The sequence below is a fragment of the Ixodes scapularis genome, unplaced genomic scaffold (assembly GCF_016920785.2).
Source record: "Ixodes scapularis isolate PalLabHiFi unplaced genomic scaffold, ASM1692078v2 PGA_scaffold13__105_contigs__length_92229423, whole genome shotgun sequence".
NCBI lineage: Eukaryota > Metazoa > Arthropoda > Arachnida > Ixodida > Ixodidae > Ixodes > Ixodes scapularis.
Window position 1 is genome coordinate 1,750,846 of NW_024609839.1, and position 17,126 is coordinate 1,767,971.

The window sequence follows — 17,126 nt, forward strand, 5'->3', positions numbered from 1 at the left end:
GACAGATCGAAGCAGGTGGACGCGCTAAGTTCGAGCTGGAACTGACAACAAGCAGACAAAGAAAAAAGCGGCTGCTAGGCGCACCCTTCCGGATCTCGATGCTTATCAGCGTGTAGCTCGCGCGCGGCTGTGGGTCACGTGACGGGTGACAAGAGAGGAGGGAAGGGGCGAGGACCACAGGGGACAGCCCCTCTCCCTCTCCCCAGGCATTTCAGAGAAATGTGTTTTTGTAACCTAAAAAAAAAAAAAAAAAAAAAACACGCGCGCGCGCATTTTAGCACGCTTGAATTTTGGGAATGGCGGCGGGGCGGCCAGAAGCTCGGCTTGCGCCCGAACGAAGAAAATACTCAGCGCGAGCTCGTAGTTCAACTGCTGCAACGGCGGGCGAGCTCTCGCAATGCTCGATGTTCTTGCACCCGCGTGTACGCGTGCTACCTTCGCTGCGTCTTGAATTAAAGTGAAACGGAGTCTAGACGTAAATTCTTTCGCGCGGTCGCGTCTTCTGCGAGAGAGATTCGAGCTGAATAAGTAAATTGAGGCAACAAAGATGGACAAAGTTTTAAAGTTCTGTCAAAAATATCGGCTCACCAACGTCGCGCGTTTACGTAAAACAACAACAACAAAAAAAAAGGTGTTAGTTTTAGTTTCAGTATAAGCGAACATCAGCGCAATTGAAATATAAATATAATTACTTGCATTACGCGGACGATCTGAAATCGATGAACCGGTGCTCCCAGCCTTCCTGAAACGTTGGCTGCCACGGCTGAAGCGCTAGGCGTGCCCACGCCGCCTATCTGTACGTTCAGTATCTAACGGGCTCCGGAGAGCCGTTTGATTAAACCGGTGCAGTTTGCAACATGGTCACCGGTTTGAGCAAACGTGCGACAACTTTGCCCAAACGAGTCGCCCATTTGCCCAGACGAGCGACCCGTTTGCCAAAGGAGTGACCTGTTTGTCCAAATAGGTGACCGTTATGGCTCATACGGGGGACCCCTTTGAGCCATACGGGCGACCCGTTTGACAAACTGGTGACCGGTATGGTTAAACTGTTACCGGTATGGACCCGTTTATTTTCATATAGGTGCCAAATGGTTTTCTTCAGTAGGGAGCTCTTGAGGAGGAGGAGAGAAGGGTACTGGGGGGGGGGTCAAGTGACCTTGGGTGGGGGTCACGTGACCTAGGCGGTCACGTGACGATGACGATGCCAATGACGTCATCAGTAATGATGACGATGCGGATATTGATGACGTCATCAGTGATGATGACAATGTCGATGCGGATGCCGGTGACGTCATCAGTGACGTCACTGATGACGTCATCAGCGATGATGACGATGTGGATGTCGGTGACATCATCAGTGATGATGACGATGCAGATGTCGGTGACGTCATCAATGACGTCACTGATGACGTCATCTGTGATAATGACGATGCGGATGCCGGTGACGTCATCAGTGATGATGACGATGTGGATGCCCGATGATGACGACGATGCGGATGCCGGTGACGTCATCAGTGACGTCACTGATGACGTCATAAGTGATGATGACAATGACGATGCGGATGCCGGTGACGTCATCAGTGATGATGACGATGCGGATGCCGGTGACGTCATCAGTGACGTCACTGATGACGTCATCAGCGATGATGACGATGACGATGCGGATGCCGGTGACATCATCAGTGACGATGACGATGCAGATGCCGGTGACGTCATCAGTGACGTCACTGATGCCGTCATCAGTGATGATGACGATGACGATGCGGATGCCGGTAACGTCATCAGTGATGATGACGCTGACGATGCGGATGCCGGTGACGTCATCAGTGACGTCACTGATGACGTCATCGGGGGTCACGTAATCCCGGGGGTCACGTGACTTGGGGAGCCACGTGACTCTGGGTGTCACGTGACCTTGGGGGTCACGTGACCCTGGGGGAGGGGTCACGTAACCTTGGGGTGACCTTGGGGTCACGTGACCTTGGGTGACCTTGGGGTCACGTGAGCTTGGGGTCACGTGACCTTGGCGTCACGTTGCCTTGGGATGACCTTGGGTGTCAAGTGACCTTGAGATGACCTTGATTACGCCGATGGCGACGGCGAAGGCTGGGTTGAAAGCACTTCTGTGCAGGTTGGAAGGCGCTGGTAGACTCCAGAAACCATTTCATGCAAGTGAGTACCATCCTTTCCATGGTTTGGCAAACGCAGGAAGTCATCGACATGGGTCTGTAATTGCCGTTGTTTCCCTTGGCATTCCCTGGCTTGGGAATGGGAATTACGGAGGAATTTCCTTTAGCCTCCACCGTAGCCCTCGTGATATCATGGCGAGCTGCAGGGATCTTCCGACCGTTGCTGTAATTTTGTACCGACTGAAGCCGCTTAGCCCAAATCTTGCGAAGATTAAGGTTGGGTCTAGGGGCGTCTTCTTCGACGCTGCATTCTATGATGGCTCCCTGGAGCGCGCTGTGCAGGAGGTCTTCAAAGCCGGAGTCTACGAAGTCATCTCCTGTAGGAATTTCTCTGAATTTATCCCAGTGCACAATATTTATCATCTTTATCGTGCCGTCCTTCAATTAACGACTTGGCGGGAACTTGATTGCTATCGTGAAGTGGCCACTACACAAGTTGTCGGGGAGGCATTTACATTTGCGATGATGCTTGAACGTGTTCGAAGTTAAAGTCATGTCGGGCGAGGTGTCCTTTTGCCCGGCTCTCGCTGCCATCCTGGTCTTCGCGCCTTGCTTATTAACGAGATGAAGTCGGAATGTCTGCATTCCGCCCAGAAGATCGTCCCCTCTTTGCGTCTGGTAATTGCAGCCCCAAGCAGTGTGTTGAAGATTAAAATCTCCGCCGTACAGCTTCTGGTCTCTCGGGTACAAATGGTGTAGGTGAGCGATCCACCCGTGGTTGACCTTCTTGATGCCCGGACTGTAGTAGACCGATACGAATATGATGTTGTGGTGCTTATGGACCGAGGTTCGCACCGCGATGACTTCTTGATTTTCAGTGCAAAACCGCCCGCGTTCAATTTGGTGGTGAGGCCAAACGCTGCGAATGTAGGCCACTGCATAACCTGGTTTGGAGGGAGATGACAGGTCTGTCTGTCTTGTCACTGGGGTGATCGTAGGGCGTGGGTAGCATAAATACTGCCAGACTTTGATTTGTATGCAGTGAGCTTTTTGAAGTAAAAGAACGTCAGGGTGCTCGTCGGGTACGTCCAGTAGTTTTAGTCGTAGCTCAGCTGCTCGCTGGCCGAGACTCCGGCAGTTCCACTTGAGAACCCTTATCATGCTATTGTGGGGACAGGCTGCAGAGTGATCTGGCCTGGGTCCAGATCGACTAGTGTTTCTTGTTTTCCTCTTGCTGTGCTTTGAGCGTCGCGTGGACGTTGTCCAGCTCAGCCTTCGGGAAGTTGAACTTGCTGCGTAGTTCTTGAATTTTGGCCGTCAGGTTGGATGGCGGTGAGGGCATTGTGCCTTGCTTCGCTTTGTTGATCCACAAGGAGCCGCTTGGGGAGATCGGCACTCTGTGTGCCCTGACTTCGGCTTCGGCTTGTTGTTGCTGGGGCTGCTTCTGGTGCTGCCGCTGTTGAAGCAGTTGCTGTTGTTCCTGGAGCATGCGCTGCTCTCGGTAGCTATAAACTTCCTCTCTCATCTTCTTGTTGATTCCTTGCCCCGTCGGACATTGGCGGTTCGTCCAAAGATGGCCCTTCTTCTTGCACCCTTGGCAGAAAGGGGTAGAGTCGGCACGCAGGTTCCTGCGTAGGGCTGGTCGGGGCTGGGTTTTGAGTTCCGCAGCGCGGGCACACAGAATCGTTGGGGCAAATCTCGGCCTTGTGGCCGGTGCGGTGGCAGTTGCTGGATGTAACCGCTTTTGGCTTGAAGGGGGACAGTCGCATGAACCTCTTCCCGCAGACCACGCATCATAATAGTTTCCCACCGTCAAAGGTGAGGATTGCAGTATATGATTTTCCGAGCCGGCGAGCCGCAACTACGTGAATCTTCTCGAATTCAATCTCGATATTCAGCGTGTCATCTTGATGGTTCTCTTGGAGGGGGTAGACATCATAGATAACACCCTTGCTGTAGGTAGAGCCATAGGTTCTAAACACCTGGACGGGATTTTCTGTTCCTTGATGGTGACCACCCTAAACTTTTCAAGTCATACGGTCGATTCTTTCGAGTCCACGCGGACCGAGATCGTGTTGGCCTTTTCGATGAGGTCCATAGAGAATGCAGTGGCTATTTCTGTGCCTTGCAGATGTATCTCCAGTTTTGGTAGGAGCGGCTTGACTGAGACTGTAGATCGCGTCAGGCGGATCTTGTACTCGTACTGCCACTTCTTCAGAGTTATGGGTCGCGGAGGTGCTTGAAGCTGAGCTGAATTAGAGTGCCTTCATACACACGCGCGCTTTTGCTTGAGTGGTGACATCTCAGCCATTTTTCCACCCAATCGTTCTTTCATGCATTTTAGAGCGCGCGCAATCTGCTGTCACTCAGCTCGAGCGCGTAGCTTTGGCTAATGCATAGACGCCATTTTACCGCCCAAGTCACGCACCGAGTGCGCGAAAGAGTCACGCGCTGGCAGATTCAGGGCAACAATGGATGTCTTCACCCTGAGACAGACAGGCATGTAGGCACCCTAAGCTGAATCTCGGTGGAGACACTTCCTTTTCCTCTTGCTCATGGTTGTCTTCCACTCGTCTTCTCTCTCTTCGGTAGGGTTCGCCAGAGCGCCACTCCCCTACTCTGCGTTCTTGAAGAGTGACGTTCTGCTTTCCGCAGCCACCACGGCGGCGCTAGAATCGCACTTCGTTTATCTCTGCTTTTCCGGGAGATCTGTCACCATCTTGGCTTCGATTTCTCTTTGAAGTGCCTTTTACGCAACTCGGCCCGATTTTTTTTTTCTTTTTTTTGGGGGGGGGGGGGGGGGAGGGGGGGCAATGAATTATACGAGTCTCCGAGGATATTTTTCAGAATTTCAATGAGATGTTATTTTGATATACTCGAGAGGATCGGCCTTTAAAACTTGCTCATCGGAGCCTGGCTGGTTTAGAGTTGGTTGTGTGGACTCACTAAAAACAAAGTATTCTGGTACTTGAAACGTCGGGGGCTTGAGAATGGTGGCCATACCCACCGTTTGACTAGTCGGAATCTTTGCGGCAGTGGCGGTGAGCCCGTCTTGACATCCGGTGTTCAAGTCCATTTCCTTATATTGCCATGGGTTTGTCTAAAAAACGCTGGAAGTGCCGCTCACCTCATTCGGGTTCTCCGGGGTTGCCCCCCGACAATTCACGTTGAGTTTAGAAGTGGATTAGAAAGTCATGAACGTTCCTTGGGGCCGAGCATATCAGGAACGCCAAAAATACGTCCGTTCTCGTCGCCTGCTTTTTCTTCTTATCAAAGCAAGACAGAATATGTGATAACATTCTTTTCCCTTTGCTTTATTTTTTTTTTTGTGTTCTGAGCTTTTAATGAGAAGAAAGAATCGTGCCGCCACCAGGATATGCAAAGCGTTCGAGTCTGGCACGGGCGTACGTCCGAACAGCCCCAGAATTCTCCTCGTTGCAAGGTCTCCTGGGTTCCCCTGGAAAGCTATATTGCGGCAGTGGCCGATAATAACCGGAAAGAAAGAATCACGACGCGAGTCAACATGAGCTCTTCTCTGCGGTGCTGACTGACTTCACTGGACGACATATTTGAGTGCGATGTTAGGAGGGCATGCTGAGAACGAGCTCACAATAATAGGCTGCTAAGAACGGCAATCTTGATGATGCAGAATTCAAGTTGCAAAAGAACTGCGGAAGCTCACCGTCAGCACGTGCTCAGCAGTCGCGCATACAACTATGGCCGCCAACGAATACTCCCTACGATCCGTTCACCCTTAAGCTTAGACTGCGGCCAATGGTAAAAGCACGAGAGCTCAAGGTCGCTGTTTTGAAGCGCTCTTCTGCAGATAGAGCTCTCGCGCTAGAAGTCCACGTCTCAAAGCATATCCTTCTCTACACTGTCAAAGCCTGGCAGATAGCCACGAGAAGCGGCCGCGGAAATTGAAAAGGTAGGGCAGCAGACAGCGGGTGAGAGGAAAGCCACGTGACAGGCGCCTCGCTGCGGCGAGACGCCCAAACACACTTCTCCCGAGCGATGGAATGTCCGCTCGTGCTCCTCGCTTTCCTCAAGCTGCCGCTTCTTTTCTTGCCGGGTTTGAAAACCATGTTTCGGGTCCTCGCCACTGTAAAACGTGTGCGCTGACGTCCAGGTTTCCCGAAAAATCGGGAACGCGACAGAGCAGCACAAGACAAAATAGCACGCAACAAAACAGCAAACAGCAAGGTCAAAACAGTGCGGCATCAAAAGTGCGCAGCGACAGAACAGGACGCGTCAAAACAGTAAGCGTCTCAACAGCACGGCGTCAGAACAAAACGGCGTTCAAACAACACAGTGACAGAAGAGCACTTGCCAAATTAGCACAGCGTCAAAACAGCCTGCTGGTTTTCGGTGTCGTTAAATTTTGCTACCTATAATATAATAACTTTCCACCCATGCCAATGGAGTTCAATCCCTTGCCGTTTTCTTGCTATTGATTCTTGATTATTTGACATGGAAAGTGGTAGATTTAATCTTTATTGTTTAAATAACAGAAGGTGTGACATATATTTCCAAGTTTCGCTGATTGCAGATGCTGCCCTCTATTGCCTAATGCAAAAAAAAAATAACGTATTGATGTACAGTACTTTTTTACACTGCAACTTTTTTATACTACGGAGACAAAAAGAAGACACTGTTTTTTTGTATATTTGACCCCGCTACAGAAAAACGTCAATGTTTTTTATTTGTTATTTATTTTCTTTTTGCCGTCAGTCTTGCACCTATTGCTCTCGCGAACAGTCTGTGAGCGAACATTGATAAGCAGAAAACAGGAGGAAACGAACCGCGAGCAGGATGACCTCTTAAAATGCCAGCAGAGCATACCCTAACGTTGAGTGCCTTTCTGTCTGAACGCAACCGACTTGAAGAAGTTGTGACCAGTGTCATGGCTATTATATGTGGGCTCTCTTTGTTTTTCATTCACTCATTTCAGTATCCCGTGTTCGTTTATAGTGAACTCCCCATTTAGGGATTATGAATTGTAGTTAAAGGAACACTGACAGGGTATTTAAGGTGGCGAAGGTTTTTATTTGTTATTTTAACATAACATATAAAACCTCAATTACACAAAACACAATTTGCGGCTCGAAAGTAATTATCTTTCCACCCGAAAACCGCCGATCGAGAAGTGGCCGGTTTGATTCCCGCTCACTCTCTTCTTCGTTGACACGTGCCGTTTGCTATGGCTTTGACACAACAACCAAAGATAATCAAATTTATAGCTCATCCAAGGCACTCACTCAATACAAAGAGTTGAAGAGTTGACAAAAATATGACGCCCATTTTTTGTAGCTTCTAAAAGACTGTAAACAAGTTGATTGAAAAAAAAAAAAAGTTGCACATCAACGTGCCTTTCGGTAACTTTTTCCTCTATATTTCTGCTTCCTCCCAGTCCAGTTTCAATTTTGAGCAGTTGCGTATTTTGACTTCATTAAAAATATATGACGCTGCATAAAAATATTGATTCTGTAGTTTCCTGACACTATATTAATCCCCTGGCAAACTATTAAGAAACGTTGGGGAGTGGTAGTGTCCCCTCAAACGATGGGTCTAATGGGCGCCACTGGACGTGATATTCAGCAATGCCACTATAGCTAAAGCGACCTTTTTTTTGTCCCATAAATGTTGTGTAACTTGTATCAGTGATTTCCTGCTCGTTATAGTTTGACTGCATAGAATAGCCCTACGATTTTTTTTTGTCGTTTTGTGCTGTCGCGTGCAAATAAATCATTCTGGTAAACAAGATTTTCGCAACTGTATAATTGTGTTTGTCATACACGTCGATACAAATTACGAAACGCGGATGTATCTTCAAGTGTTTGTAGTCTACTCCATATACTTTACAGTGTACGTAACTTCGGTAGTAGTTTAAATACTTTATGAAGCAGGTATTTGGTAACTTAATTAGTGTTATTGAATATTTTGTCCAACTCTGTTTCAAGGGTTTAGTCCATGTACGCGTGCGTTTGTTTCCTATGCGAAATAATATACAAGACCCGCATTTTTTATCTTTGCAATTTTAGCAAAGTTCTCCTGCGTCACTTACTTCGCATGTCTGACCTTTTGTGATAAATTAACAACCGATGTACCGCACCGCTGGCCGAACCACCGGCGGATTTTTGCGAAGTCCCTCTCCTTGAAACTTTGATAAGTAATGTCTGCTTTACGCACCTTTATTTTTCAGCTGGAAATCGAACGGTAAGCTGTTCCCAGATACAAATGAAGAGACGCAGCAACAGCGGTGAATATGAAATTTATCCTCGCAACGACCCAGTAAATGTTAGCTGTGACATGGAGTCCGACCGCGGCGGATGGACAGTAAGTGTCTCCTCATAGAGGAGAGAATACAAATTGCACTTTTAAAGATATCTTTGCCCTTTTTCTTTTGATGAACAGGCAAGATCGTTCAAAAGGGGCAGTGCAACAATTTTAAGGGGTGTCAGTAGTCGATTGTGTTAATGCACCACAACTAAGAGCACGTGAATTGGAGGCTCCAGCTGCAGAACCCTGGGATCCTTGATTTAGTCTCCAGGTCAGCCCGTTCAATCTGGATCATCATCATATATCTTCACGAGTTCGTGTATTGCTATGCACTGCGTGGCTCACCCTAAAAATAGCAGGTTAGCATTCGTACTTCACTGGAAATAGTTCTCATCTAAGGCGTGTAACAATTTTTCCATACTCTGGCAGACTAACCAAATACTGTTCAAACGTCGTTGCGACGCATGAGCACGTTTCGCAATTATCTGCTGAGTTTAAAGCTTGAATTTGAGTAAATGTGACAAAAAACTTTCTTCGCCATCAATATTCACTAAATGGAGCTTAATAATAATAATAATAATAATAATAATATTTTTATTTACATCACTCTTGATAGGGGAGCCCTGTTGTGTTATGGTAAACCCGACGTCAACAAAACCATCCCCTTTTTTCTGCTTTCGTAACGAACCCATAAAAGCGCGTGTTTACACCTCTCTTCGTCAGAAGTTGACTCGCGGCCGCCAACATCTTCGAGGCCGACAGATTGTGTTGTTCGAACACTACCAAACCGGAGCTTTGAAACTGTTTTAATCCGACGCGGAAACCTCCAGACCACCAGAGAACGAAAATTAACTTTGAGCGGGTCCCTACTGAAAAAAACCCGTATAAAAATTCATACTGGTGGACCCGTATATCTCATAGGGTGTTATGGGATACGGCTCTCCCGTATGCTACTGGAAACCCGTACCTGTACAGGTTGACCCATTCAGATACAGGAGCCCGTACCTCTATGGGTTGACCCGTTCAGATACCCCTACTGAAAAAAACCATTTGAAATTCAAACGGGTGGCAAACTGGTCGCCCGTTTGAATCAAACCTGCCGATCCGTTTGGATGAAACGTGATTATGGGATACGGGTACCCGTTTGGAAACGGTACCCGTTCGAAACGGTACCCGTTTGATACAGGTGCCCGTTTGATACGGGTGCCGTATGGTACGAGTACCCGTTCGACATGGCACGTGACCACACGTTTGAACGCGCCCTTCGAAATGGCAAATTATGCCCTAGCCCTAAATGGGTATCGTCTGGGAGGTTGGTTATTTTAAACATATTTAAGACGTCCCGAAACTCATAAACGTATTTATAACATGGAAAAAACACGTAGAACAAATGCACTCGCGTAGGTGCTTGTAAGTGGACAGGAAAACCGACACAAAAGATTGTTTTCAATTCTCCTCGAAGTTTATTACCTCTTCTGTAGAAGTACAAACGTGCAAGCGATCTGTGAACACTATACAGGTAGACGTTCGGGGAAATTATTCTTCTGGCTGCCGCGCGAATAGGCGCTTCATAATTCTTTAGATAATTTAGAAGAGTACGCGTAGAAGAACGGTCAATCGTTGCCAACACGTAGGTTGCAGTGCACTTACCATAACAATAGCGGACTTGAAAGAGGTAATCCGTGATATTTGTCGACACGGTCAAAGCAGGACAACCATACAAACACAAACGAGAGGGAACGGCTCCTTGGAAGTTTCAACACGATGCGGCGCACAAGCTGTCATTTGCCGAACCCAACAAAACCGCGAGAATTTGCGACTTCTTTGAAGAATCGCTCGTTGCCGACATACCGGTGGGTCTTTTCGAACACTGATAGCTTTGGTGCACATCCAATACGTTGTCGAGAGGCGTCCCAATAAGACCGCAGGGTTAGGCGACAGATTGAAGCAGGTAGGACGAGCGAACTTCGAGCAGCAACTGACAACAAGCAGACAAAAAAAAAAAGCGGCTGCAAGGCGCGCCCTTCCGGATCTCGATGCTTATCAGCGTGTAGCTCGCGCGCTGCTGTGGGTCACGTGACAGGGGTGACAAGAGAGGAGGGAGGGGGCGAGGTCAAGGCGCTGGGACCACCGGGACAGCCCCTCTCCCTCTCCCCAGGCATTCCAGGGAGATGCGTTTTTGTAGTCCCGAAGAACAAACGCGCGCGCGCGCGCTCGCGCTCGAACTTTGGAAATGGCGGCGGGGCTGCCAGAAGCTCGGCTTGCGCCCGAGCGAAGAAAGAACTCAGCGCAAGCTCGTAGTTTGAGTGCTGCAACAGCGGACGTGCTCTCGCAATGCTCGATGTTCTTGCAGCCGCGTGTACGCGTGCTACCTTCGCTGCGTCTTGAATTAAAGTGAAACGGAGTCTAGACGTACATTCTTTCACGCGGTCGCGTCTTCTGCGAGAAAGATTCGAGCTGAATAAGTAAATTGAGGCAACAAAGATGGACAAAGTATTAAAGGTCTGTCAAAAATATCGGCTCACCAACGTCGCGCGTTTACGTAAAACAAAAAAAAAAAGTGTTAGTTTTAATTGCAGTATAATTGAAAATCAGCGCAATTGAAATATAAATATAATTACTTGCATTACGCGGACGGTCTGAAATCGATGAACCGGCGCTCCCAGCCTTCCGGAAAACATTGGCTGCCACGGCTGAAACGCTAGGCGTGCCCACGCCGCCGATCTGTACGTTCAATATCAAACGGGCTCCGGAGAGCCGTTTGATTAAACCGGTGCAGTTTGCAACATGGTCGCCGGTTTGAGCAAACGTGCGACAACTTTGCCCAAACGAGTCGCCCATTTGCCCAGACGAGCGACCCGTTTGCCAAATAGGTGACCGTTATGGCTCATACGGGGGACCCCTTTGAGCCATACGGGCGACCCCTTTGACAAACTGGTGACCAGTATGGTTAAATGGTTACCGGTATGGACCCGTTTATTTTCATATGGGCGCCAAATGGGTTTTTTCAGTAGGGACGGTAGCCGTACCTGTACGGGTTGACCCGTTTAGGTAAGGGAAACCGTGCCTGTACGGGTTGACCCGTTTAGATATAGGAGCCCGTCCGTACCTTACAGGTTGACCCATTCAGATATAGGAACCAATATTTATACAGATTCACCTGTTCACGTAGAGAAACCTATATCTTTACAGGTTTACCCATTCTGACGCAGTAATAGGAATCAACATGGTGTTGAACGTTTGCATACGGACCTACGGATCTTTGCAGGTTCAACAATTCGCATGCATTTGTCATAGAAAGAATGAGCATGAGCCAGGTCATTTCAGGTTATATGTGTATTTAGTGAAGGCAAATTGGCATACTGCAGAACATCAACAAGAAGCTTAACCTCTAAGCATGCTTAGAAGTCAAGCTTCTTGTTAATATCCTGCAGTACGATATTAACAAATTGGCATACTGCAGTAGGTTGACCCGAGCTGTCCTCTTCCCTGGAGAGGCCTCTCGAGGATGCCTCCATATGTACTCGTTGAAGGCATCTGCAGGGGAAAATAATACAACAATAAGTCATGTATATCTACAGTTTCTCGAAAAATTTAATATTTTAATTCCTGCAATTATAAGCAAGCAGTTTCCACTACAATTTATGCTTTGTTAATATCTTGTGATACCATGTAGACTCCAAGAGCAACTTCTTACGAATACGCAGTCTGCTGACAACAGCAGGTATGCATGATTCGGCCAGAAAGTTTTGAACCAGTTCAGACCGAGTTCGAAGGAGTGCAGAAGCAGTGCGCAAGTCGGGCTGCAACTGCGTGAAGTTAAGCTGCAGCGTTACAAACGACCCTGTAATTGGTTTCCGAAAGACCGAGGAGGTGCCACCTGTTACTGCATGAACACTGAACTGACTTCAGCCAGCGCAAGATTCTGTGGAACTGAGGCTGAGCTCGTGCAGCACTGTAATAAATCGAACAGGTCAGTTCAGCGTCCTAGCAACTTCTGATTGAATCTAATGCATCAGTTCTTACACTATTTGAACAATATCGACTGGTTCAAGCAAATCGAAAAGACCTAGTGTGATTTCCCACAACTATGCTCTTAAAGTTTGCTTGAAACAGTGTGTTCCTTGCATTTCATTGTGTATAAAAATAATAGACCCTGGAGCAGTGGGACAAAAAGGAACGAAAAGACATGAAGCTCCGGAGCTTTATGTCTGTCTGTCCCTTTTTGTCCCCACGCTCCGGGGTTACTACATCTATCCTTAACCAGCTCGCCTGCATATTAACTAAAATGAAAGTATGTTCTATGAATCCAAATACGCGTATGTATCTTCAATTATGAACATGGGCCTCCGATTGCCTAAAACCTCGAACACATTTCATGCCCAACAATGGCACCATGGAAACGAGTGAAAGGAACATTGAACACAGAATGCTCGGCAGGCGGTTTTTGTGCTAAAGAAAGACTTTGAACCGCAATTGTAGGTTCTGGGCATGTATATAAATTAGCAACACATATTTGACATCAAGAATCATTTAACAAATTTAATATCCGTGTCACGACCCTTCAATGGTCCATTTATACGTGATAAGAGGAATTCCCGCGATGAGAAGGTAGTTTAGAAAAAATGAGCAGTACTCAAAGGACAGAGCCAAACATAGTTCGGTTCCAGCAGCTCTAGTGGACAAACAGACTCGTTTCACAGCTTTGCTAGTGCCAGCTTTTCGTTCAAAAGAAAAAATAAGTGCCTCACAGCTCCGCCGGGAAGCCAGCAGACGGTCCTGTGAGCAGGCCTCTGATATCATAGACCCCCCAAAACTTGCAGGGATTAGCAGATATTTGCGACGCGGAGCATGTTGATGTAAAACGTCCATAGTGTGAATGCATCAGAAAGCGCCAAGCGACCTAGATGGCCGTGACAAGGTCACCTTATTTTTCTTCATATATTAAAAACAAAGAAGGAGATAGGGCTTCTTCATTTCGGTTTTGCGCTCGGAGCTTTACGTTCCTAAAGCTCGAGCTCGTCGAACTGTGACCCTTCAACAGCCTATAACACTGAAAGTTCTAAAAGCCTTGGAATATTTTATCCCGTTCATTTTGCCGTAGCAGATTGCAACTTTGGAAGCCATAAGGTTTGAATGTCTCACCAAGTATGAGATATCTGTGAGAAGTGGGCACTTACTGCTGACTGCTGCCAACTTGACTGGAGTCAGGGCCCTCTTGGCCACGGCGCCCTTGAAGCGCCGTCATGGTACCCCTCACGCTCGGCCCATGCAGGTCCTCCCTGCCGAAGATCAGCTTCATGGCCTCTTTAACAAAGATGGAGTCTCCCCGGGCTCCCCTGACGTAGGACAGTTTGTAGTTTCGCACCAAGACACCGTGGCCAAGGTGAACCTAGAAATAGATAAAAATGCTCTACAGGAAATGCAGCCAGTCATTGGTCCCAATCTCGATCTTTCGGAAACTTGTGCAGACATCTGCCGCACAATGACACTTTTTTCGGACGCAGGACATGTGAGGCAGCTCTTCACGCAACATCTTGGTGGTATTCTTTTCGGAGCTGATCACGGAAATTCCCCACGGGCACTCACTACTCATCTCCAACTTCTCAATGTACAGAACAACTCACCTTGAAGTGCAGAACAGAGAGTGGAACAAACATAACTGCAAAGGAATCGCATAGCAAACAGTTCCAGCCATGCATGTCGTCTGCTGTAAGCACAAAAAAAAAGGACACAGAAGGGAACACAAAAAGCTCAGTCGGGTGTAGCCACATGACCTCTCCCACTCATGCTCTCCTCTCCACTTCTCCGACCTCCGTGCACGGGTTTCAGTTTCGGTTCTGAGCAGTTGCGCTTTCTGGCTTTCATAAAGATATATGTGACTCTGTTGCAAAATATTAATTATGTAGTCTTTCGACACAATAAATCGCCTGGCAAAAAATTAAACTTTTTTTTTTTTTTTGGGGGGGGGGGGGGTGTAAGTGTCCGTTTAAGTGAGTTCCGAGTAAAGCGGAAGAGAGAAAGAAGGGTACCAATTATAACAGAATTTTAATCTGGGCTCGTGGTACACGATTTATGAAAAAGCTTGAAATAAAACGAGGACACTAAATAGAAAACGTTTAAAAAAAGCGCCAATTAATTGGGAAGAAATATCTTATCAATGCCCGGTTCTACTCTTTACATTCATCAGCATTTTGAAGCAGGACGATGGTTCAATTTAAGGAAACATACAAATAACCTCATTCAAGGAGCTGTGGAAACCATAAAATGTAGTCACTTGCCCAATATCTGAAATGAATATTCAATGAAATTCTGAACTTACCTCATCATCGACCTCTGCAAGCACTGGCACACACTCGGGAGGTGCCTCCGGTGGGCCTGCTACAAGAACCGCTGCTGGAACAGCAGCATCAGCGGCCGGTAGCTCGCGCAACGTGAACTGGAGCAGGAGCACCAGCTGCAGGAACTGCCGCTGGGCAAGCTGGAGGAGCTGACCCAACACCGCCAGACGGGGCTTTGTCCACTGCAACATAATAAAACAATGTTTAGAAACAAGACACGGTTACAGGAGTCGACAGATTTTTCGGACGCCAAAAATTCAGACATGCTTGGTTATTCAGACTTCAGCACTTTCCTGGTCCGTTGATGGCATGAGGGCTTCATAGTGCTTCATGCCGCAGAATACTATCGGCAGTGTGCCTATTTGTTTTTCCGTAACACACCGGGACTGGAAAAGTGGTGCGAGCAGAACACAAAAAAAAAAGGACGAGACACAAAACCAAAAAAGAAAAAGGAAAAAAGGAAATGCGCTCAAATTCGCCGGCAGTGGGCGGCAGAGAGCATGTTTACAAAAAAAAAAAAAATACCGGTGAATAGCTAATGAATATTCATACCTAGCACTTCCGACGGTTTGCGAGATGTAAGCTCAATCTTTCTGACGAAATCCAATGCTGTAGCAGATTGTCTGGCCACCTTTTGACCAGTTGCACAGTTGCGTCGCTAGGCACAATCTGATGCCCGATTAAAGTTCAGCCTTGTTGGTGCTGTGGTCATGCCTACGACCAGCTTCCTCACTCCCTCCTCCTCAACAAAAATAACTCCTTTCTCCCCAATGACGAAAGGACGTGCGCTGGCCGGGCTAATCGGAAAGTGCATATTTACAATGTGGTGACCGACAGAACAAACATTCACTTCAAGCCTCATCGATGCGCACAGACCATGGTGTCTTGGTATGGACATGATTGTTTGACGAACTGCAAAAAAATATTTCTTCGGTCAAAACAACTGTGCTGCCAAGCAAAACGGGGTCATCGCCATCAGCAACAAGAAACAAGCTCTCAAAGCTCCATTTGCACCCTAAGAAAAGAGAATTATGGACACCAACTCATTGATACATTGAGGGCACCCTGTTGTATATGCTTGCTTCCGTTTGCGACCAAAAAAATAAAGTTACTTTTGATCCCTCGGATAAAGTGTGAGCACATAATGTGTCGTGTGTGAGGTGGGCAACTGAAAGTGCCTCCACGCTTACCCAGTAGTGCCAGCAGCCGCTTCTTGGTAGCGTCCTCTCTATCTGGAGCTCCTGCTCCAGGTTCACCACCCTCTGCTTTGCCGACCGCAGCTTTTCAACCAGTCAGGCATGCTCCACAAGCGACACAGTGGACGTCTTGTCCTTCATCTTCTTTTTTTCTTGTACTTGCCACCCACTGCAGGGGATGGCGACATCTCAATCTGGAAAAGAAAAAAGGTCCACGCATTTCAATATTCATTTAATATAAACTTCCACCACGGGATTCGGACACACATAGTTCACATTAAATTGCCCCCCCCCCCCCCCTTTATTTTCTAGGTGTATGTTTCAGCCCTGTACCTGTGATTGCCCCCTCCCCCTGAAAGAATGCTTCCAGATGCCCATGACCATATATCCGGTATTCACGGTCATTTCAGAAAATAATTGCTGCATCGTCTTTTACACACTCTAGTATGTAAAGGACGATACGTGTATCTGTTTGCGCTACGTGTACCTGTTGGCAGCAAACACTGTATAGGTAAACGAGATAGTATGATAAAATATTGTGTTAAAAGTACTTCTCAGTTAGTTAGAAAGTAAATACTACTTTGCACCCAGTGTACTTTCTATGAGGTACGTAAACTCTCAGTTACTTTGTATTTGCAATCCAGTACTTTTAAATACGATAGCATTTATTAGCAAACCCTATGCACTTTAGGCGTCCATTGGTCCGAGGATTTGTTACTGCTTTTGAAAACCAGCATTCGCCGGCACATTATAATTCAGAAAAGAAAAACATGCCGTCGGCACTGTGCGTCAAACCCACAACTGTTGGGGTCTAAGCCGGGCACATCGTATCCGCTTCACTACGAGCACACATGGGCAAGCATTTGCGAAAGAGTTACTGGGTGCAGGCAAGAGCTGCGTTGATGCACATGCCAGTGACTCAACGCCGTTGTTGCCATAACAATGAGTGTCACATCTGGTCGCGGTCGCGCATAGCCACATCTGAGGAGAGCTCTGTGAACCAGACTTGAGCATCATCTATCGTTGTCGGTATGCGAAAGCAGGTCTCACCAGAGGAACATACACGCAAGCGTGCTGAGGCACAGTGGCAGCAAAGTGCCTAGGGCACTACAGAACATGAAGAATGTTTGTTGAAAGCTAGAGAGGAAAGTAGCAACAAGAGAACCATCGAAGCGGATGAA

At 47.4% G+C, this 17,126-nt stretch overlaps 1 protein-coding gene across 1 annotated transcript in view; it reads left to right on the plus strand.

The window, feature by feature from the left end:
- Positions 1-5,219: 5,219 nt before the first annotated feature.
- Positions 5,220-17,126, plus strand: part of LOC8039922 (techylectin-5A) — an 80,670-nt gene continuing 68,763 nt past the window's right edge. The window contains 2 exon segments of the mRNA XM_040217293.1: positions 5,220-5,223; positions 8,332-8,465. Of these exon segments, the coding sequence (XP_040073227.1) occupies positions 5,220-5,223; positions 8,332-8,465 (138 nt within the window).